At 55.6% G+C, this 24,524-nt stretch overlaps 1 protein-coding gene across 3 annotated transcripts in view; it reads right to left on the reverse strand.

The window, feature by feature from the left end:
* Window positions 1-13,302: 13,302 nt before the first annotated feature.
* LOC147114393 (F-BAR and double SH3 domains protein 2-like) overlaps window positions 13,303-24,524 on the reverse strand; it is a 176,306-nt gene continuing 165,084 nt past the window's right edge. For all 3 annotated transcript variants that reach the window (XM_085996065.1, XM_085996064.1, XM_085996063.1), the window contains one exon: window positions 13,303-18,685. In XM_085996065.1, the coding sequence (XP_085852191.1) occupies window positions 18,617-18,685 (69 nt within the window). In that variant the 3' untranslated portion in view covers window positions 13,303-18,616. The remainder of the gene's footprint in view (window positions 18,686-24,524) is intronic.

Raw genomic sequence — 24,524 nt, forward strand, 5'->3', positions numbered from 1 at the left:
CTCGGATTCTCTTTTTGCCCTTAATCACTTTGTCTCTCTCTCTCTCACTTACTCTCTCTCTTTGTCTCTTTCTCTCTCTCACCCTCCCTTTCTCATAATCCCACCAGTTGAGCTCTTACAGACATGTTTGCTGCTAACTGTAAGTGTGTGAGGTGTAAGTGTGTAAATGTGTGAGGTGCAAGTGTGTAAATGTGTGAGGTGTAAGTGTGTAAATGTGTGAGGTGCAAGTGTGTGAGGTGTAAGTGTGTAAATATGTGAAGTGCAAGTGTGTAAATGTGTGAGGTGTAAGTGTGTGAAGTGTAAGTGTGTAAATGTGTGAGGTGCAAGTGTGTACATGTGTGAGGTGTAAGTGTGTACGGTGTAATTGTGTAACTGTGTGAGGTGTAAGTGTGTAAGTGTGTGAGGTGTAAATGTGTGAAGTGTAAGTGTGTAACTGTGAGGTGTAAGTGTGAGGTGTAAGTGTGTGAGGTGTAAGTGTGTAAATGTGTGAGGTGTAAGTGTGTAACGGTGAGGTGTAAGTGTGAGGTGTAAGTGTGTGAGGTGTAAGTGTGTAAATGTGTGAGGTGTAAGTGTGTAAGGTGTGGGTGTGTGAGGTGTAAGTGTGTAAATGTGTGAAGTGTAAGTGTGTAACTGTGAGGTGTAAGTGTGAGTTGTAAGTGTGTGAGGTGTAAGTGTGTAAATGTGCGAGGTGTAAGTGTGTAAGGTGTGGGTGTGTACATGTGTGAGGTGTAAGTGTGTGAGTTGTAAGTGTGTGAGGTGTAAGTGTGTAAATGTGCGAGGTGTAACTGTGTAAGGTGTGGGTGTGTACATGTGTGAGGTGTAAGTGTGTAAGTGTGTGAGGTGAGAGAGCCCTGGGCTCGGGGAGAATTGTGTTGCCCGCTGTGATAGTGAGGCCCACAATACCCAGGCTCCTTCCCCAGTTTATCTGAGTCTGGACTCGGTGCCTTTGCGCGGGGGAGGGGAATCAGCCCGGGTTCCCGTTCCTGACCCCCAGTGACCTGTGCTGGACAATCCCGGTGACTGGACATCGGGTGAGGTCAGCCCGGGTTCCCGCTCCTGACCCCCAGTGACCTGTGCTGGACAATCCTGGTGACTGGACATCGGGTGATGTCAGCCCGGGTTCCCGCTCCTGACCCCCAGTGACCTGTGCTGGACAATCCCGGTGACTGGACATCAGGTGAGGTCAGCCCGGGTTCCCGCTCCTGACCCCCAGTGACCTGTGCTGGACAATCCCGGTGACTGGACATCGGGTGAGGTCAGCCCGGGTTCCCGCTCCTGACCCCCAGTGACCTGTGCTGGACAATCCCGGTGACTGGACATCGGGTGAGGTCAGCCCGGGTTCCTGCTCCTGACCCCCAGTGACCTGTGCTGGACAATCCCGGTGACTGGACATCGGGTGAGGTCAGCCCGGGTTCCCGCTCCTGACCCCCAGTGACCTGTGCTGGACAATCCCGGTGACTGGACATCGGGTGAGGTCAGCCCGGGTTCCCGCTCCCGACCCCCAGTGACCTGTGGACAATCCCGGTGACTGGACATCGGGTGAGGTCAGCCCGGGTTCCCGCTCCCGACTCCCAGTGACCTGTGGACAATCCCGGTGACTGGACATCAGGTGAGGTCAGCCCGGGTTCCTGCTCCCGACCCCCAGTGACCTGTGCTGGACAATCCCGGTGACTGGACATCGGGTGAGGTCAGCCCGGGTTCCTGCTCCTGACCCCCAGTGACCTGTGCTGGACAATCCCGGTGACTGGACATCGGGTGAGGTCAGCCCGGGTTCCCGCTCCCGACCCCCAGTGACCTGTGCTGGACAATCCCGGTGACTGGACATCGGGTGAGGTCAGTCCGGGTTCCCGCTCCTGACCCCCAGTGACCTGTGCTGGACAATCCCGGTGACTGGACATCGGGTGAGGTTAGCCTGGGTTCCTGCTCCAGACCCCCAGTGACCTGTGCTGGACAATCCCGGTGACTGGACATCGGGTGAGGTCAGTCCGGGTTCCCGCTCCTGACCCCCAGTGACCTGTGCTGGACAATCCCGGTGACTGGACATCGGGTGAGGTTAGCCTGGGTTCCTGCTCCAGACCCCCAGTGACCTGTGCTGGACAATCCCGGTGACTGGACATCGGGTGAGTTCAGTCCGGGTTCCCGTTCCCGACCCCCAGTGACCTGTGCTGGACAATCCCGGTGACTGGACATCGGGTGAGGTCAGCCCGGGTTCCTGTTCCTGACCCCCAGTGACCTGCGCTGGACAATCCCGGTGACTGGACATCTGGTGAGGTCAGCCCGGGTTCCCGCTCCTGACCCCCAGTGACCTGTGCTGGACAATCTGGTGACTGGACGTCGGGTGAGGTCAGTCCGGGTTCCCGTTCCCGACCCCCAGTGACCTGTGCTGGACAATCCCGGTGACTGGACATCGGGTGAGGTCAGTCCGGGTTCCTGCTCCTGACCCCCAGTGACCTGTGCTGGACAATCTGGTGACTGGACATCGGGTGAGGTCAGCCCGGGTACCCGCTCCCGAACCCCAGTGACCTGTGCTGGACAATCTGGTGACTGGACATCGGGTGAGTTCAGCCCGGGTTCCCGCTCCTGACCCCCAGTGACCTGTGCTGGACAATCCCAGTGACTGGACATCGGGTGAGGTCAGCCCGGGTTCCCGCTCCCGACCCCCAGTGACCTGTGCTGGACAATCCCGGTGACTGGACATCGGGTGAGGTCAGCCCGGGTTCCCGCTCCTGACCCCCAGTGACCTGTGCTGGACAATCCCGGTGACTGGACATCGGGTGAGGTCAGTCCGGGTTCCCGTTCCCAACCCCCAGTGACCTGTGCTGGACAATCCCGGTGACTGGACATCGGGTGAGGTCAGCCCGGGTTCCCGCTCCTGACCCCCAGTGACCTGTGCTGGACAATCTGGTGACTGGACATCGGGTGAGGTCAGTCCGGGTTCCCGTTCCCGACCCCCAGTGACCTGTGCTGGACAATCCCGGTGACTGGACATCGGGTGAGGTCAGCCCGGGTTCCCGCTCCTGACCCCCAGTGACCTGTGCTGGACAATCCCGGTGACTGGACATCGGGTGAGGTCAGCCCGGGTTCCCGCTCCTGACCCCCAGTGACCTGTGCTGGACAATCCCGGTGACTGGACATCGGGTGAGGTCAGCCCGGGTTCCCGCTCCTGACCCCCAGTGACCTGTGCTGGACAATCCCGGTGACTGGACATCGGGTGAGGTCAGCCCGGGTTCGCGCTCCTGACCCCCAGTGACCTGTGCTGGACAATCCCGGTGACTGGACATCGGGTGAGGTCAGCCCGGGTTCCCGCTCCTGACCCCCAGTGACCTGTGCTGGACAATCCCGGTGACTGGACATCGGGTGAGGTCAGCCCGGGTTCCCGCTCCCGACCCCCAGTGACCTGTGCTGGACAATCCCGGTGACTGGACATCGGGTGAGGTCAGCCCGGGTTCCTGCTCCAGACCCCCAGTGACCTGTGCTGGACAATCCCGGTGACTGGACATCGGGTGAGGTCAGCCCGGGTTCCCGCTCCCGACCCCCAGTGACCTGTGCTGGACAATCCCGGTGACTGGACATCGGGTGAGGTCAGTCCGGGTTCCCGCTCCTGACCCCCAGTGACCTGTGCTGGACAATCCCGGTGACTGGACATCGGGTGAGGTCAGTCCGGGTTCCCGCTCCTGACCCCCAGTGACCTGTGCTGGACAATCCCGGTGACTGGACATCGGGTGAGGTCAGCCCGGGTTCGGGAGCGGTGCAGCTCCGTGTTTGGATTTCCCATCGACACACCGCCTGGGCTACACTGGCTCAGGACCCAGAGAGTGCCCGGGCAGGGGATTGTACCCCAGCGAGGAGTCGGGGAAAGGGGGAAATTAGTAACATTAAAAAAAAAATATTTGTTTTAATGGGATGTGGGCGTCGCTGGCAAGGCCAGCATTTATTCCCATCCATAGTTGCCTGGATGGTGTCGAGCTTCTTGAGTGTTGTTGGAGCTGCACTTATCCAGGCAAGTGGAGAGTATTCCATCACACTCCTGACTTGTGCCTTGTAGATGGTGGAAAGGCTGACCTTTTGAACTAATCAGAACATACAGTAAGTCCATCCTCCGATGTAAGGGGTGTTCTACGTGGAGTGAACACACGAAAGGCTGCTGGACCGGATAGCATCCCTGGACGGGTACTCAAGGAATGTGCTGATCAGCTGGCTGATGTCTTCACTGCCATCTTCAATCTGTCATTGGCCCAGGCAGTAGTCCCTACATGCTTCAAGACCGCTACCATTATTCCTGTGCCAAAACAAACGGCTGTGACGTGCCTGAACGACTATCGACCTGTCGCACTCACACCCATCATAATGAAGTGTTTCGAGAGACTGGTCCTGGCTCACATCAAAGCCAGTGTTCCCGCCTCTCTTGACCAACACCAGTTTGCCTATCGTGCAAACAGATCAACGGAGGATGCAATCACAACTGCTCTACACTCGGCACTGTATCACTTAGATGGTAAGGAGACCTACATCAGAATGCTGTTCATAGACTACAGCTCAGCATTCAACACTATTGTCCCCAACAAGCTGGCCACCAAACTCCAAACTCTTGGCCTGAACACTTCCCTCTGCAACTGGACCCTGGACTTCCTAACAAACAGACCCCAGTCTGTCAAATTAGGTAACCACACCTCCCCCCCCCGACCCTGAACACGGGGGCCCCACAAGGATGTGTGCTGAGCCCCCTCCTCTACTCCCTCTTCACCCACGACTGTGTGGCTGTTCATGGTTCCAACACCATCATCAAGTTTGCGGATGATACCACGGTAGTAGGCCAGATCACCAACAACGATGAGTCAGCCTACAGGGAGGAGGTCAAGCATCTCGTGAAGTGGTGCGTCGATAACAACCTGGCCCTTAACATCAAGAAAACCAAAGAAATCATTGTGGACTTCAGGGAGTCCAAAGGCGGAAGTCACACCCCCATCCACATCCATGGGGCTGTGGTGGAAAGGGTGGACAGCTTTAAGTTCCTCGGAGTCCACATCACGGAAGACCTCTCCTGGTCCCTCAATACCTCCTCTCTGGTGAAGAAGGCCCAGCAGCGCCTATATTTCCTAAGGAGGCTGAAGGGATGTAACCTGTCACCCCTGATCCTCTCTAACTTTTACCGCTGCACAATAGAGAGCATCCTGACAAACTGTATCACAGTATGGGATGGCAGCTGTAGCTACTATGACCGGAAAGCCCTGCAGCGGGTAGTCAAAACTGCCCAACGCATTACCGGCACCCGGCTACCGACCATAGAGCACATATACCAGAAACGCTGTTTACGGAGGTCATGGTCCATCATCAAAGACCCTACCCACCCCAGCCACAGTCTGTTCGCCCTCCTGCCATCTGGGAGACGCTACAGATGCATTCGCACCCGAACGACCAGATTTAGGAACAGCTTCTTTCCCAGGGCTGTCATCCTACTGAACTCCACAAATAAACTCTAAAGCCTGCACATCTGCCAATGCACTTTATTATGGTTATGTTTATGTTAATATATTACAAGCCAAATGTATGTTGAATGTTTAAATGTCTTAATCCAAATGTACACTCTCGGGAGCCGCAAGCCTACATTTCGTTGTACTGCACTTGTGCACTAACAATGACAATAAAAGTTGATTTGATTTGATTTGACACGGGACTGGATCGTACGCGGGTGTCGCTGTGTGTTTGTCCAGCGAAGTTTAGAAGAACGAGAGGTGATCTCATTGAAACATACAAGATTCTGAGGGGGATTGACAGGGTCGATGCTGAGAGGCTGTTTCCCCCCTGGCTGGAGAGTCTACACAGGATTACATCGGATCTACGGCACAGAAACAGGCCATTCGGCCCAACCAGTCCATGCCGGCGTTTATGCTCCACTCGAGCCTCCTCCCGTCTTTCCTCATCTAACTCTATCAACATAACCCTCTATTCCCTTCTCCCTCATATGCTTGGACTAGGGGGCATAGTCTAGAACCAGGGGTCACACTCTCAGAATAAGGGATCAGCCATTTAGGACTGAGATGAGGAGGAATTTCTTCACTCAGAGGGTGGTGAATCTTTGGAATTCTCTGCCCCAGAGGGCTGTGGCGGCTCAGTCGTTGAGTATATTCAAGACAGAGATCGATAGATTTTTGGACTCTAGAGGAATCGAGGGATATGGAGATCGGGCGGGAAAGTGGAGTTGAGGTTGAAGATCAGCCATGATCTCATTGAATGGCGGAGCAGGCTCGAGGGCCGAATGGCCGGCTCCTGCTCCTAATTCTTATGTTCTTATGTTTGTATTCCCTTGAATATCGAAGATTAAGGGGTGATCTAATCGAGGTGTTTAAAGTGATAAAGAGAGTTGATAGGGTAGAGAGAGAAACTATTTCCTCTGGTGGGGGGAGTCCAGAACAAGGGGCAGAACCTTAAAATTAGAGCCAGGCCGTTCAGGGGTGAAATCAGGAGTTGAGGTCGAAGATCAGCCATGATCTCATTGAATGGCGGAGCAGGCTCGAGGGGCCGAATGGCCGACTCCTGCTCCTAGTTCTTATGTTCCTATGTGTTACTGTCACTGTGTGTGTGTGTGTGAGTGTGTGTGTGTGTGTCACTATCGCTGTGATATTACATTGAGTGAGCGCTGCTCTCTGTTCCTTTCCAGGACCGAGTCTCCTGTTGCAGACAGAATTGGATAGACAGACCCGCGCGCGATGGGGAGAAGATTATAATCTACCCCGAGGGCCTGGATCGATCTCGAGCACAATTTCAGCACAACTCTGGCAGGGCAGGCTCCTCCTGACCGAGGCTGCACACACATCCCTTGGGAGCTGGAACCTCCGCTCCTCCGAGTCCCGCCACAGCGGGCAAATAACTGGCCTCCACCCCTCGACCCAGAAAGAAGATGTTCAGCTGGGGAATCAAGTCTCTGTCTCACCCAGAACTCTGGAAACCATAAAACCATAGAAATTTACGGCACAGAAGGAGGCCATTCGGCCCATCGTGTCTGTGCCGGCCGACAAAGAGCTCTCCACCCTAATCCCACTTTCCAGCTCTTGGTCCGTAGCCCTGTAGGTTACAGCACTTCAAGTGCATATCCAAGTACTTTTTAAATGCGATGAGGGTTTCTGCCTCTACCACCCTTTCAGGCAGTGAGTTCCAGACCCCCACCACCCTCTGGGTGATGAAAGTTCTCCTCAACTCCCCTCTAATCCTTCTACCAATTGCTTTCAATCTATGCCCTCTGATTATTGACCCCTCTGTTAAGGGAAATAGGTCCTTCCTATCCACTCTATCGAGGCCCCTCATAATTTTATACACCTCAATCAAGTCTCCCCTCAGCCTCCTCCGTTCCAAAGAAAACAACCCCAGCCTATCCAATCTCTCCTCATCGCTAAACTTCCACAGCCCAGGCATCATCCTTGTAAATCTCCTCTGCACCCTCTCGAGTGCAATCACATCTTTCCTGTAATGTGCTGACCAGAACTGCACGCAGTACTCTAGCTGTGGTCTTTTCTGTCTGGCCCAGAACTCTGGATTCGGTGCGGAGTCCTGGTGGAATGGGGAAGGGAGGGGGGAAGAGGGGGGGGAAATGAGGGTTTATTCCCGAGCTGCTGGGCCAGCCCGTCAAGTTCGGTTCAATCCTGACCGGCGATGTGGAATGAGTTTGTGCGGCCCAGACAGGCACAGGCCTCCTGCACCCTCTGGTGGCGTTCGGCGGCACTGCAGGTCTCTGCCCCGCCTGTGGTGCGGGAGCCGAGGATTCCGACTTTACCGCTCAGGAAATATGAAGCCAGCGGGAAGGGGACGGGGTTCCGATTCGGGTCACCAACGCTGGAGGTTTCGTCACGTGACCGCCTGACTCCGCCCACCCTCCCACCATTGGTCGTCCATCCTCCCCGCGCCCCGCCTCCCCACGGCCAATCGGAAAGCGGTTATCTGATTGGATGATTCTTCACCATCAGTCAAACAGCCCTTTCCCACATCTCCAATATTTTTATAATCAAATAAACAAAGAGTGATCAAAGAAAATGGAATAAACGTAGGGGGAGGGGGGGAATTTAATTTTCTGACGAGCCGGGGGGGGGGTCCGGTGGCGGGGGAACGGGAAGTCCGGATTTAACTCTGCAGCTTGCGTCTGATGGCGCGGACAGGTTCCCCGTGCAGAGTCGGGGCGGCGAGTGTTGCCGAGCAGACCGCGGGAGCAGGTCGGTGCGATCCCAGACCCCCGGGGGAAGGGGATCCGATCCCAGGGGGCCGTGGCGGAGGGGCTTGGGGTTTGGGAGGAAGCCCTCCTGCTCCCCCCGGCCCACAAGGAGCGCTCCCCCCCCGGGCGGTCCTCGCCTCACTGCAGCTGCCGGCCTTCCAGCCTCATTAACATACTTAAGATGCCAACCCGCCCCCTTGTCCCGCCTGGGTAAACCCCGGGGGCCGGCGGGTTGGAGCCAGCTTCCCGACACACTTCCATTTTCTGGTCATTTTACCTCCCGTTCCCCCGCCCCCCCCCCCAGGGTAAAATTCCCCCCGCAATGTATTTTAACGCCCCCACGACCTTTCTCCGGGGTTTTTGCTCACAGTCATGTCCTGGAGATTAACCTTCAATTCCTGGAGATTCCCGGTCAATCCAGGAGGGTTGGGAACCCCATGTCCCGATGGGGGGGACTGAGTGGGAGCAAAGAGCGGAGGGGGATAAATGCCTCATTAAAAAAGAACTTGCATCTTTATAACGTCTGTCACCAGCTCAGGACGGCCCAAAACATTTTACAGCTAATGAAGTACTTACGAAGAGTGGTCACTGTTGGAATGTGGGAAACATGGCAGCCACAAACAGCAATGTGATAATGACCAGATAATCTGTTTTAGTGATGTCAGTTCAGGGATAAATACTGGCCCCAGGACACCGGGGAGAACTCCCCCGGCTCTTCTTTGAAATAGAGCCCTGGGATCTTTTACTTCCATCTGAGAGAGCAGACGGGGCCTCGGTTTAACGTCTCGCCCGAAAGACATCCCCTCCAACAGTGCGGCGCTCCCTCAGTACCGCCCCTCCGACAGTGCGGCGCTCCCTCAGTACCGCCCCTCCGACAGTGCGGCGCTCCCTCAGTACCGCCCCTCCGACAGTGCGGCGCTCCCTCAGTACCGCCCCTCCGACAGTGCGGCGCTCCCTCAGTACCGCCCCTCCGACAGTGCGGCGCTCCCTCAGTACCGCCCCTCCGACAGTGCGGCGCTCCCTCAGTACCGCCCCTCCGACAGTGCAGCGCTCCCTCAGTACCGCCCCTCCGGCAGTGCGGCACTCCCTCAGTACTGCCCCTCCGACAGTGCGGCGCTCCCTCAGTACTGCCTCTCCGACAGTGCAGCGCTCCCTCAGTACTGCCTCTCCGACAGTGCGGCGCTCCCTCAGTACTGCCCCTCCGACAGTGCGGCGCTCCCTCAGTACCGCCCCTCCGACAGTGCAGCGCTCCCTCAGTACTGCCCCTCCGACAGTGCGGCGCTCCCTCAGTAATGCCCCTCCGACAGTGCGGCACTCCCTCAGTACTGCCCCTCCGACAGTGCGACGCTCCCTCAGTACTGCCCCTCCGACAGTGCGGCGCTCCCTCAGTACTGCCCCTCCGACAGTGCGGCGCTCCCTCAGTACTGCCCCTCCGACAGTGCGGCGCTCCCTGAGTACTGCCCCTCCAACAGTGCACCGCTCCCTCAGTACTGTACTGGAGTGTTAACCTGGATTATGTGCTCAAGTCTCTGGATTGGGATTCGAACCCACAACCTTCTAACTCAGCCGAGAAGTGTTACCCACTGATCCACGGGTGAGCAGGGTATGACCGCTGCTGTGCCATGCATGCGGAGGATTTCAGTTATGAACTTTTCCCCATGCTAGGGATGGAAACCTTTTTTTAAAATCACACTCGGGATGTGGGCGTCGCTGGCAAGGCCGGCTTTTATTGCCCATCCCTAGTTGCCCTGAGAAGGTGGTGGTGAGCCGCCTTCTTGAACCGCTGCAGTCCGTGTGGTGAAGGTGCTCCCACAGCGCTGTTAGGGAGGGAGTTCCAGGATTTTGACCCAGCGACGATGAAGGATCGGCCGATATATTTCCAAGTCAGGATGGTGTGTGACTTGGAGGGGAACTTGGCGGTGGTGGTGTTCCCATGCGCCTGCTGCCCTTGTCCTTCTAGGTGGAAGAGGTGGCGGGTTTGGGAGGTGCTGCCGAAGAAGCCTTGGTGAGTTGCTGCAGTGCATCTTGTAGATGGTACACACTGCAGCCACGGTGCGCCGGTGGTGGAGGGAGTGAATGTTTAAGGTGGTAGACGGGGTGCCAATCCAGGTAAGTGGAGAGTATTCCATCACACTCCTGATTTGTGCCTTGTAGATGGTGGAAAGGCTTTGGGGAGTTGGAGTATCATCCCTGGAGAGGTCATCAACAATCTTCACCAGTCAATTACAACTTGTCAGCCCCATCTTTGATTCGGTGCTGACTTGCGGAGGCTCTTAATTTGACACTGAGGCCTAGGTTTGTTCAATTTATGTCAATTACTCTTCAGCGAGACAGAGGGATTGGAATTGGTCTTCGAAAGTTCCGCAAAACAGGATAGCCAATCAAAAGCTGTCTTTACACCGCGCCTGAAGTTGATGAACAGGAACATTGGGGGGCAGTGTAAAACGAGCCACCAATTCACAGAATCTTACAGCACAGGAGGCCATTCGGCCCATCGTGCCTGTGAAAGAGCTCTCCGATTAGTCCCACTCCCCCTGCTCTTTCCCCACAGCCCTGCAAATTTCTCCCCTTCAAGTATTTATCCAATTCCCTTTTGAAAGTTACTATTGAATCTGCTTCCACCGCCCTTTCACCTCAGGATTCGCTCCGAGCCCAATTCATGTGACTGGCGATGAGCAATTTCACCCTGAGAGAGGAGGACCCATCGTCGCTCATCTCCCCTTTCTCCCATGTTACTCACAGCTTAGCTTCACGCAGTTTGTGTTTATTGTGAGCCGAGCCCGAGCTCACACCCGGGATCGGTCCCAGGACTCGCCTGTTTGAGGGGCCTTGAGCGAGTCCTAGAATTACACTGACTGTACAGCACAGAAACAGGCCATTCGGCCCAACTGGTCCGTGCTGGTATTTATTCTCCACACCAGCCTCCTCCCACCCCTCTTCATCTCTCCCTATCAGCGTAAACTAGCAAATAATATGAAAACAGACAGTAAGAGCTTCTACAGGTATATAAAAAGGAAGAGAATAGCTAAAGTAAATGTTGGTCCCTTAGAGGATGAGACTGGGAAATTAATAATGGGAAATAGAGAAATGGCAGAGACTCTAAACAATTATTTTGGATCGGTCTTCACGGTAGAAGACACTAAAAGCATCCCAAAAATAATAATCAAGGAGCTATAGAGAGGGAGGAACTTAAAACAATCTCTAGCACAAGAGAAAAAGTACGAGACAAACTAATGGGACTAAAGGCCGACAAGCTCCCTGGACCTGACGGCCTACATCCTAGGGTCTTAAAAGAAGTGGCTGCAGAGATAGTGGATGCGTTGGTTGTAATCTTCCAAAATTCCCTGGATTCTGGAGGGGTCCCAGCGGATTGGAAAACCGCAAATGTAACGCCTCTATTCAAGAAAGGAGGGAGACAGAAAGCAGGAATCTATAGGCCAGTTAGCCTAACATCTGTCACTGGGAAAATGCTGGAGTCCATTATTAAGGAAGTGATAGCAGGACATTTAGAAAATCATAAGACAATCAAGCAGAGTCAGCATGGTTTTATGAAAGGAAAATCGTGTTGACAAATTTACTAGAGTTCTTTGAGAATGTAACGAGCAGGGTGGATAAAGGGGAACCAGTGGATGTAGTGTAATGGATTTCCAGAAGGCATTCGATAAGGTGTCACATAAAAGGTTACTGCACAAGATAAGAGCTCACAGAGTTAGGGGTAATATATTGGCATCCATAGGGGATTGGCTAACTGACAGAAAGCAGAGAGTCGGATAAATGGGTCATTTTCTGGTTGGCAAACTGTAACTAGTGGAGTGCCACAGGGATCAGTGCTGGGGCCTCAACTATTTACAATCTTCATTAATGACTTGGATGATACAAAGATAGGTGGGTTAGCAAGTTGTGAGGAGGCCACAAAGTCTGCAAAGGGATATAGATAGGCTCAGTGAGTGGGCAAACATTTGGCAGATGGAGTATAATGTGGGAAAATGTGAGGTTATCCACTTTGGAAGGAAGAATGAAAAAGCAAATTATTATTTAAATGGAGAGACTACAAAATGCTGCGGTACAAAGGGATCTGGGCGTCCGAGTACATGAAACACAAAAAGTTAACAAGCAGGTGCAGCAAGTAATTAGGAAGGCAAATGGAATGTTGGCCTTTATTGCAAGGGGAATGGAGTATAAAAGCAGGGAAGTCCTGCTACAACTGTACAGGGCGTTGGTGAGACCGCACCTGGAGTACTGCGTACAGTTTTGGTCTCCATATTTAAGGAGGGATATACTTGCATTGGAGGCAGTTCAGAGACGATTCACGAGGTTGATTCCGGAGATGAAGGGGTTGTCTTATGAAGAAAGGTTGAGCAGGTTGGGCCTATACTCATTGGAGTTTAGAAGAATGAGAGGTGATCTTATTGAAACATATAAGATTCTGAGGGGGATTGACAGGGTGGATGTAGAGAGGATGTTTCCCCTCATGGGGGAATCTAGAACTAGGGGGCATGATTTCAGAATAAGGGGTCGCCCATTTAAATCGGAGATGAGGAGGAATTTCTTCTCTCAGAGGGCCGTGAATCTTTGGAATTCTCTTCCCCAGAGAGCTGTGGAGGCTGGGTCACTGAATATATTTAAGGTGGAGATAGACAGATTTTTGAACGATAAGGGAGTCGAGGGTTATGGGGAGCGGGCAGGGAAGTGGAGTTGAGGCCAAGATCAGATCAGCCATGATCTTATTGAATGGCGGAGCAGGCTCGAGGGGCCGAATGGCCGACTCCTGCTCCTACATCTTATGTTCTTATGTATCCTTCTATTCCTTTCTCCCTCAGGTGTTTATCCAGCCTCCCCTTAAATCCATCTATACTATTCACCTCACCCACTCCCTGTGGTAGCGAGTTCCACATTCTCACCACTCTCTGGGTAAAGATGTTTCTCCTGAATTCCCTATTGGATTTATTAGTGACTGTCTTATATTTACGGCCCCTAGTTCTGGTCTCCCCCACAAGGGGAAACATCTTCTCTACGTCTACCTTATCGAACCCTTTCATAAATTTAAATGCAAACGCAAAAAGGCCCATTGGGAACAAGTACAAGGCATCAGAACAAACCCATTTATGTTCATGCTTTTATTTACATCACGTAATTACAGAGAGTGCGACGAGCTGTGATCTCATCCAAAACACGGTATCTCCGACAGTGCAGCGTTCTCTCAGTACTGCCCCTCTGACAGTGCAGCGCTCCCTCAGTACTGCCCCTCCGACAGTGCAGCACTCCCTCAGTACTGCCCCTCCGACAGTGCAGCGCTCCCTCAGTACTGCCCCTCTGACAGTGCAGCGCTCCCTCAGTACTGCCCCTCTGACAGTGCGGCGCTCCCTCAGTACTGCCCCTCCAACAGTGCGGCGCTCCATCAGTACTGCCCCTCCGACAGTGCAGCACTCCCTCAGTACTGCCCCTCCAACAGTGCGGCGCTCCATCAGTACTGCCCCTCCGACAGTGCAGCGCTCCCTCAGTACTGCCCCCTGACAGTGCAGCACTCCCTCAGTACTGCCCCTTCGACAGTGCGGTGCTCCCTCAGTACTGCCCCTCCGACAGTGCAGCACTCCCTCAGTACTGCCCCTCCGACAGTGCAGCGCTCCATTCGGTACTGCCCCTCCGACAGTGCGGCGCTCTCTCAGTACTGCTCCTCCGACAGTGCGGCGCTCCCTCAGTACTGCCCCCTGTGCAGCACTCCCTCAGTACTGCCCCTCCGACAGTGCGGCGCTCCCTCAGTACTGCCCCTCCGACAGTGCAGCACTCCCTCAGTACTGCCCCTTCGACAGTGCGGCGCTCCCTCAGTACTGCCCTTCCGACAGTGCAGCAGTCCCTCAGTACCGCCCCTCCGACAGTGCAGCGCTCCCTCAGTACTGCCCCTCCGACAGTGCAGCGCTCCCTCAGTACTGCCCCTCCGACAGTGCGGCGCTCCCTCAGTACTGCCCCTCCGACAGTGCGGCGCTCCCTCAGTACTGCCCCTCCGACACTGAAAGTGACAGCCTGGATTTTGTGCTCAAGTCTCTGGAGCGAGTCTTGAGCCCAGGAGGTCCCGACTCAGTGAGCCATGGCTGACACCTAAATCACCTTTCAATGACCTCAGTCCTAAAATCCCACTTTCCCCATTTTGAGCTTTGCTCCCATGCTGCACGCTGACAGGTTAGTTTGAAGTAGTGTTGTCGATGAATTGTTCCGGTACAGTTTGCTGTCAAATATACCTTGATTAGAGATGTTTATCTCCCCATTCTGCAGCCGAGATATAAAGAACTTGCATTTATATAGCGCCTTTCATGACCTCAGGACCTCTCAAAGCGCTTTACAGCCAATGAAGTACTTTTTGAAGTGTGGTCACTGTTGTAATGTAGGAAACGCGGCAGCCAATTTGCGCACAGCAAGCTCCCACAAACAGCAATGTGATAATGACCAGCTCATCTGTTTTAGGTGTTGGTTGAGGGACAAATGTTGGTCCCAGGACACCGGGGAGAACTCTCCTCTCTCACACGTGACTGTAGCTGTGTAATATGGACTGTACGATCGTGCTCTCGGTTCCTCTGCCCAGGGGTGGAGACCTGCAGGGAACAGATTCCTCCCAGACAGTCTCACTCTCGGGACATTGGCCAGACCACAGACGCCCGTCCCACCATTGAGCAACCTTGCGTGTTGGCGTTTCATGGCCTCCTCACTCCCGGCGCAGTCAGAGAGCGACACTGGCGGTTTGAAGCAGACATAAACTAAGGGGAGACCGATCCTTCGCTCAGTCACCAGCAGGGATATTGAAACAAAACATTCCCCGCTCATAGAACTTTACAGCACAGAAGGAGGCCATTCAGCCCATCGTGCCTGTGCCGGCTCTTTGAACGAGCTCTCCAATTAGCCCCACTCCCCCCCTGCTCTTTCCCCACAGCCTTGCAAATGTTTTCCCTTCTAGTATTTATCCAATTCCCTTTTGAAAGTCACTATTGAATCTGCTTCCACCGCCCTTTCAGGCAGCGCATTCCAGAACACAACAACTCGCTGTGTAAAAAAATTCTCCTCATCTCCTCTCTGGTTCTTTTGCCGATTCCCTTCAATCTGTGTCCTCTGGTCACCGACCCTCCTGCCACTGGAAACAGTTTCTCCTTATTTACTCGATCAAAACCCTTCATGATTTTGAACACCTCGATCAAACCTCCCCTTAACCTTGACTAACAACAGAAAATGCTGGAAAAACTCAGCAAGTCAGACAACATCCGTGGAGAGAAATTAGAGTCGACGTTTCGGGTCGAAACCCTTTTTCAAAACTGGAAAGGAAATGAAATAGATCGAAAGGCAGGACTGGGAGAGAACAAAAGAAGTGAAGAGACATTAAGAGGTATTCAAAACCAGACGAGATGGTGGTCGGACTAGTGGAGACAAAAGACGGCTCTAGATTAGGTGTGAAATGTGCTGGCTGAATGGGAGACAGCTGCCATGTGGGAGAGAGAAAAAAAAGGAAAGGGGGGGGGAGGGAAAACCCAAAACAAAGGGGTGGAAAAATATAAGTAAAAATGTAATAGGGGCCAAGGTTATGATCTGAAATTGTTGAACTCGATATTGAGTCCGGAAGGCTGCAGAGTGTCTAATCGGAAGATGAGGTGCTGTTCCTCGAGTTTACGTTGAGCTTCCGTGGAACAATGCAAGAGCCCGAGGACGGTGAGGTCTGAGTGGGAATGGAGCGGAGAATTAAAATGACAGGCGACCGGAAGCTCGGGGTCACCCTTACGGACTGAACGGAGGTGTTCCGCAAAGCGGTCACCCAATCTGCGTTTGGTCTCCCCAATGTAGAGGAGACCACATCGTGAGCAGCGAATACAGTATACTAGATTGCAAGAAGTACAAGTAAATCGCTGTTTCACCTGGAAGGGGTGTTTGGGGCCCTGGACAGTGGGAAGGGGGGAGGTATAGGGGCAGGTGTTGCATCTCCTGCGCTTGCACGGGAAGGTGCCAGGCGAAGGGGAAGGGCTGTTGGGGGTGATAGAGGAGTGGACTAGGGTGTCTCGGAGGGAGTGGTCCCTATGGAATGCTGAAAGGGGAGGGGAGGGGAGGGGAAGATGCGTTTGATCCCCTTAACCTTCTCTGCTCTAAGGAGAACAACCCCAGCTTCTCCACAAATCTGAAGTCCCTCATCCCTGGGACCATTCTAGTAAATCTCCTCCGCACCCTCTCCAAGGCCTTCACATCCTTCCTAAAGTGTGGTGCCCATGGTGTACATGGAGTTGATTAAAAGTGACCAGTTCATGCCTCTCCCAGACAGTCTCACTCCTCCGTCAGGTCAGGTCAGGTCCTGACTCTATGCGTCGTAGTGTGACCATTTCCTTCTTCCACAACTCGAGTCCGCTTTGGGCGAAGATGTTCCCGTTAGCATTTCTTCACTTCATTCTCGGGATGCGAGCCTCGCCGGCAAGGCCGGTATTTATTGACCACCCCCAGTTGCACGTTGGGGAAGTGGTGGTGAGCCGCCTTCTTGAACCACTGGTAGAGGTTTGATACGTATGGGTACAGTACTGAAGTGTTTGTGTTACTGGACTAATAATCCCAGAGAACGCAATTCCAAATCCCACCACAGAACTTTGAGTATTTGAATTCAATTTTAAAAACTCTGTAAATAAAAATCTGGTCTCAGTAACAGTGACCATGAGGCTGTCGGATTGTGTGAAAACCCAACGGGTTCACTGATGTCCTTTCGGGAAGGAAGCCTGCTGTCCTTACCCGGTCTGGGCCTATATGTGACTCCAGTCCCACACCATCGTGGGTGACTCTGAACTGCCCTCTGAAGTGGCCGAGCGAGACACTCAGTTTGTATCAAACCCGCTCCCAGCGGTTCAAGAAGGCGGCCCACCCCCACCTTCTCAGGGCAGCTCGGGGATGGGCAATAAATGCCGGCCTTGCCAGCGACGCCCACATCCCGAGAGTGAATAAAACACCTCTCTCTGCTCCCTGTGCCTTCGATCACACAGTATTTACAGCACAGAAACAGGCCATTCGGCCCAACTGGTCTGTGTCGGTGTTTATGCTCCACACCAGCCTCCTCCCACCCTCTTCATCTCCCCCCATCACCATATCCTTCTATTCCTTTCTCCCTCATGTGTTTATCCAGCCTCCCCTTAAATCCATCTATACTATTCGCCTCAACCACTCCCTGTGGTAGCGAGTTCCACATTCTCACCACTCTCTGGGGAAAGAAGTTTCTCCTGAATTCCCGATTGGATTTATTAGTGACTATCTTATATTTATGGCCCCTTGTTCTGGTCTCCCCCACAAGTGGAAACATCTCTCTGCCCACCCTATCGAAACCCCTTCACAATCCCAAAGACCTCGATCAGGTCACCCCTCAGCCTTCTCCTTGCTAGAGAAAAGAGCCCCGGCCTGTTCAGTCTTTCCTGATAAGTATATCCTCCCAGTTCTGGTATCATTCCAGTAAATCATTTTTTCACCTTCTCCAGTGCCTCTATACCCTTTCTATAATCTGGAGACCAGAACTGAGCAGAGAGCTCCGAGTGTGGTCTAACCAAGGTCCCTCTCCCCTAACTCGCCCATAACATCCTCAGGATGAGTCATGATGTGACGGAGGGGTGTGCTCCTGAATCCAGGACTTGGAAGGAACACACAACGAAAGCAAAGAAATAATAAATAAATCACCCAGCGTCAAGCTACAAGTGTGCGCGCTGAAATACAACGTTCCCGTTAAGCTGCACGGCCGCACGGCGGTCTTGGCGCTCCCGCACTCCCGGCTTTTAAATAGAAAAAAACGTGCAGGAGTTAAAGGGGGCCTCGCACCCAAAAAAAAATGAACATTGCTGGGATATATCGGATTCACAGCCCTTTGCAGCTAGATCAACATTACCGAGACCCCAAGACACTGTCACAAAGTTGGCCCCCTCTCTCAGCCCCAGCTGCTGTTCCTGGGAGCGATCCGCGGACTGGGCAATCAGGCTTGGCTTCAGAACGTGAATGGTCGGCTGGATCCAATGACAAAACTGATTCCAAAGCCCGTAACACAAAATGTCCATCCCATGGTTGCGTGTTACACACTCGCCCGTTTCCAGTGCGGTGTTCTGGGGCGCGTCTCATTACACGGGAGGCTCTACAGGAGTTTAAATTGTTGGGGGATGAAGGTTCCTGCTCTGGGAGGAAGCTCCTCAATGAAAGCACCAAGAGAGATGTCATCCGACTGGAACCCGATGCTCTAAATATATCGGAATGATGATGCGTTGGTCGCTGGTCCTCCCGCTTGTGGAGATTCAGAGCCGGTTTCTCGCAAGCCGCGGTGAATTCTACTCACGGCTGCAGTCCGACCCCCTCACCCCGTTTTCCAGGTGGAGATGGTCCCAAGAGATGGTCCCAGAGTCAGGTGTAGGGTCCGGATCCAGACGGCAACATTCAGATCAGGAACTCCGCATCCTGTTGGGAGGCCGGGATCGGTGATGGTGGGGGAGGGGCAGCTCGAATCTGGAAGTCAAACAGCAACAAAGGATCACGTGAGCCGCCCGCTAGACACAACCGCGGGGCATCTAGACCAGAATCCCCCCGACGGTACAACTCTCTGTGTCCCCAACCCTCGCTCCCCACTCCCCCCTCTGGGCTCTGCAATCACTGCAGGAGCTCTTAACCACAAGGTGTCGTTGGGCCCTTCCCCCAAACACAGAACCAAGATCTCAAGCCCTCATTTGGTCTGCGTCACATCCAAGGGCAGCAGGCACATGGGAACACCACCACCTCCAAGTCCCCCTCCAAGTCACACACCATCCTGACTTGGAAATATATCGGCCGATCCTTCATCGTCGCTGGGTCAAAATCCTGGAACTCCCTCCCTAACAGCACTGTGGGAGCACCTTCACCACACGGACTGCAGCGGTTCAAGAAGGCGGCTCACCACCACCTTCTGAAGGGGCAACTAGGGATGGGCAATAAAGGCTGGCCTTGCCAGCGACTCCCGCATCCAGAGAATTAAAAAAAAAGTTTCTCTCCTCCCCTCCCCACACCCCAGGCACTGGCCCCACACCCCAGGCACTGGCCCCGCCCCCCAGGCACTGGCCCTGCCCCCAGGCACTGGCCCCACCCTCCAGGCACTGGCCCCGCCCTCCAGGCACTGGCCCCGCCCCCCAGGCACTAGCCCCGCCCTCCAGGCACTGGCCCCACCCTCCCGATTCCGACTTCCCTCCAATCTCTTGCCCAAGTACTTTCTACATCCATAAGCCGTGATAGTGAGTGCCACCAGGATATTTGACTGCGGGGGCATCACAATTGGGCCCAAGCCTCTCACACACCAACCCAGCAAGGGTCATTTGAACAAGATCCCTGGCTGATTTCCCCCTCTTCCCCCCCCACCCCCGCAGCCCAGGGTCACTAAAACCAACACTAGCACCCCTCCCCTCCCCTCCCCTCCCCAATCCCAGCTAAGATGAGCTAACCCAGCACAGACCGGGCGGGTATGGGAGCTGGGACATGAGCTCGATGCTGCGCTGAGCCGCCCCTTTGATGAGCTGCTGTTTATTGATGATGTTTGGATGAGCAGCCTAGCCTCCAGGCCCGGTCTCCAACGGGAGCCCCAAACACAAGGTGGAGGAGTTACCAGCGGCTATGAGCCAAGCCTTCGCTCAACTGCCTTTATAACCGCACCAGTTGGGTGTGGAGATGGGGCCTGTGGGACGGTGGGACTGTGGGGACTGTGAGACTGTGGGGACTGTGGGCTGGTGGGACTGTGGGGACTGTGGGCTGGTGGGACTGTGGGGACTATGGGACTGTGGGGACTGTGGGACTGTGGGGACTGTGAGACTGTGGGGACTGTGGGACTGTGGGGACTGGGGGCCTGTGGGACGGTGAGACGGTGGGACTGTGGGGACTGTGGGACTGTGGGGACTGTGGGCTGGTGGGACTGTGGGGACTGTGGGCTGGTGGGACTGTGGGGACTGTGGGCCTGTGAGACTGTGGGGACTGTGGGGACTGTGGGCTGGTGGGACTGTGGGGACTGTGGGGACTAGGGGACTGTGGGCTGGTGGGACTGTGGGACTGTGGGGACTGTGGGCCTGTGAGACTGTGGGGACTGTGGGGACTGGGGGACTGTGGGCTGGTGGGACTGTGGGGACTGTGGGCCTGTGAGACTGTGGGGACTGTGGGCTGGTGGGACTGTGGGCCTGGGGAACTGTGGGGACTGTGGGCCTGTGAGACTGTGCGGACTGTGGGCTGGTGGGACTGTGGGCCTGTGGGGACTGTGGGCCTGGGGGACTGTGGGGACTGTGAGACTGTGGGGACTGTTGGGCCTGTGAGGACTGTGGGGGCTGTGGGACTGTGCCTGTGGGACGGTGGGACTGTGGGGACTGTGGGGACTGCGGGACTGTGGGCCTGTGGTGACTGTGGGACTGTGGGGACTGCGGGACTGTGGGGACTGCGGGACTGTGCGGACTGTGGGGACTGCGGGACTGTGCTGACTGTGGGGACTGCGGGCCAGTGGGGACTGTGGGCCTGTGGTGACTGTGGGCCTGTGGGGACTGCGGGACTGTGCGGACTGTGGGGACTGTGGGCCTGTGGTGACTGTGGGGACTGTGGGCCTGTGGGGACTGTGGGGACTGTGTGACTGTGGGGACTGTGGGACTGTACACCGCCAAGAACACTGGGGGAGAGGGAAATGGCGGGTAGAGGAACAGGGGGTACAACAATAGGTTAATCCTGGCTAATATTTGCCGTCATCAATCAGGGGAGCCGAAGCAAACTGCAGCCCCCTCCAAACCCTCCCAATAACAACTTCCATTTATCCAGCGCCTTGAACATAGTAAAACATCCCAAGGAGTGATCGACACCGAGCCACATAAGGAGAAATTAGGTCAGGCGACCAAACGCTTGGTCAAAGAGGTCGGTTTTAAGGAGAGTCTTAGAGGAGGAGAGAGAGGCGGAGAGGTTTAGGGAGGGAATTCCAGAGCTTGGGGCCCAGGCAGCAGAAGGCACGGCCGCCAATGGTGGAGCAATTATAATCAGGGATGCTCAAGAGGCCAGAATTAGAGGAGCGCAGAGATCTCAGAGGGTTGTGGGGCTGGAGGGGGTTACAGAGATAAGGAGGGGCGAGGCCTTGGAGGGATTTGAAAACAAGGATAAGAATTTTCAAATCGAGGCGCTGCCGGAACTGGAGCCAATGTAGGTCAGCGAGCACAGGGGGTGATGGGTGAACGGGACTGGGTGTGAGTTAGGACACGGGGCAGTGAGCACAGGGGGTGATGGGTGAACGGGACTTGGTGCGAGTTAGGACACGGGGCAGTGAGCACAGGGGGTGATGGGTGAACGGGACTGGGTGTGAGTTAGGACACGGGGCAGTGAGCACAGGGGGTGATGGGTGAACGGGACTGGGTGTGAGTTAGGACACGGGGCAGTGAGCACAGGGGGTGATGGGTGAACGGGACTGGGTGTGAGTTAGGACACGGGGCAGTGAGCTCAGGGGGTGATGGGTGAACGGGACTGGGTGTGAGTTAGGACACGGGGCAGTGAGCACAGGGGGTGATGGGTGAACGGGACTGGGTGTGAGTTAGGACACGGGGCAGTGAGCACAGGGGGTGAGGGGTGAACGGGACTGGGTGTGAGTTAGGACACGGGGCAGTGAGCACAGGGGGTGATGGGTGAACGGGACTGGGTGTGAGTTAGGACACGGGGCAGTGAGCACAGGGGGTGATGGGTGAACGGGACTGGGTGTGAGTCAGGACACGGGGCAGTGAGCACAGGGGGTGATGGGTGAACGGGACTGGGTGTGAGTTAGGACACGGGGCAGTGAGCACAGGGGGTGATGGGTGAACGGGACTCGGTGTGAGTTAGGACACGGGGCAGTGAGCACAGGGGGTGATGGGTGAACGGGACTCGGTGTGAGTTAGGACACGGGGCAGTGAGCACAGGGGGTGATGGGTGAACGGGACTCGGTGTGAGTTAGGACACGGGGCAGTGAGCACAGGGGGCGATGGGTGAACGGGACTGGGTGTGAGTTAGGACACGGGGCAGTGAGCACAGGGGGTGATGGGTGAACGGGACTGGGTGTGAGTTAGGACACGGGGCAGTGAGCACAGGGGGTGAGGGGTGAACGGGACTGGGTGTGAGTTAGGACACGGGGCAGTGAGCTCAGGGGGTGATGGGTGAACGGGACTGGGTGTGAGTTAGGACACGGGGCAGTGAGCACAGGGGGTGATGGGTGAACGGGACTGGGTGTGAGTTAGGACACGGGGCAGTGAGCACAGGGGGTGAGGGGTAAACGGGACTGGGTGTGAGTTAGGACACGGGGCAGTGAGCACAGGGGGTGATGGGTGAATGGGACTGGGTGTGAGTTAGGACACGGGGCAGTGAGCACAGGGGGTGATGGGTGAACGGGACTGGGTGTGAGTTAGGACACGGGGCAGTGAGCACAGCGGGTGAGGGGTGAACGGGACTGGGTGTGAGTTAGGACACGGGGCAGTGAGCACAGGGGGTGAAGGGTGAACGGGACTGGGTGTGAGTTAGGACACGGGGCAGTGAGCACAGGGGGTGATTGGTGAACGGGACTGGGTGTGAGTTAGGACACGGGGCAGTGAGCACAGGGGGTGATGGGTGAACGGGACTGGGTGTGAGTTAGGACACGGGGCAGTGAGCACAGGGGGTGATGGGTGAACGGGACTGGGTGTGAGTTAGGACACGGGGCAGTGAGCACAGGGGGTGATGGGTGAACGGGACTGGGTGTGAGTTAGGACACGGGGCAGCGAGCACAGGGTGATGGGTGAACGGGACTGGGTGTGAGTTAGGACACGGGGCAGTGAGCACAGGGGGTGATGGGTGAACGGGACTGGGTGTGAGTTAGGACACGGGGCAGTGAGCACAGGGGGCGATGGGTGAACGGGACTGGGTGCGAGTTAGGACACGGGGCAGTGAGCACAGGGGGCGATGGGTGAACGGGACTCGGTGTGAGTTAGGACACGGGGCAGTGAGCACAGGGGGCGATGGGTGAACGGGACTGGGTGTGAGTTAGGACACGGGGCAGTGAGCACAGGGGGTGATGGGTGAACGGGACTGGGTGTGAGTTAGGACACGGGGCAGTGAGCTCAGGGGGTGATGGGTGAACAGGACTGGGTGTGAGTTAGGACACGGGGCAGTGAGCACAGGGGGTGATGGGTGAACGGGACTGGGTGTGAGTTAGGACACGGGGCAGTGAGCACAGGGGGTGAGGGGTGAACGGGACTGGGTGTGAGTTAGGACACGGGGCAGTGAGCACAGGGGGTGATGGGTGAATGGGACTGGGTGTGAGTTAGGACACGGGGCAGTGAGCACAGGGGGTGATGGGTGAATGGGACTGGGTGTGAGTTAGGACACGGGGCAGTGAGCACGGGGTGAGGGGTGAACGGGACTGGGTGTGAGTTAGGACACGGGGCAGTGAGCACAGGGGGCGATGGGTGAACGGGACTGGGTGTGAGTTAGGACACGGGGCAGTGAGCACAGGGGGTGATGGGTGAACGGGACTGGGTGTGAGTTAGGACACGGGGCAGTGAGCACAGGGGGTGATTGGTGAACGGGACTGGGTGTGAGTTAGGACACGGGGCAGTGAGCACAGGGGGTGATGGGTGAACGGGACTGGGTGTGAGTTAGGACACGGGGCAGTGAGCACAGGGGGTGATGGGTGAACGGGACTGGGTGTGAGTTAGGACACGGGGCAGTGAGCACAGTGGGTGATGGGTGAACGGGACTGGGTGTGAGTTAGGACACGGGGCAGTGAGCACAGGGGGTGATGGGTGAACGGGACTGGGTGTGAGTTAGGACACGGGGCAGTGAGCACAGGGGGTGATGGGTGAACGGGACTGGGTGCGAGTTAGAAAACGGGGCAGTGAGCACAGGGGGTGATGGGTGAACGGGACTGGGTGTGAGTTAGGACACGGGGCAGTGAGCACAGGGTGATGGGTGAACGGGACTGGGTGTGAGTTAGGACACGGGGCAGCGAGCACAGGGGGTGATGGGTGAACGGGACTGGGTGTGAGTTAGGACACGGGGCAGCGAGCACAGGGGGTGATGGGTGAACGGGACTGGGTGTGAGCTAGGACACGGGGCAGTGAGCACAGGGGGTGATGGGTGAACGGGACTGGGTGTGAGTTAGGACACGGGGCAGTGAGCACAGGGGGTGATGGGTGAACGGGACTGGGTGTGAGTTAGGACACGGGACAGTGAGCACAGGGGGTGATGGGTGAACGGGACTGGGTGTGAGTTAGGACACGGGGCAGTGAGCACAGGGGGTGATGGGTGAACGGGACTGGGTGTGAGTTAGGACACGGGGCAGTGAGCACAGGGTGATGGGTGA

This window comes from Somniosus microcephalus, chromosome 8 (assembly GCF_052327205.1).
Source record: "Somniosus microcephalus isolate GS21.2 chromosome 8, FLI_Smic_1.0, whole genome shotgun sequence".
In the NCBI taxonomy this organism is placed as follows: domain Eukaryota; kingdom Metazoa; phylum Chordata; class Chondrichthyes; order Squaliformes; family Somniosidae; genus Somniosus; species Somniosus microcephalus.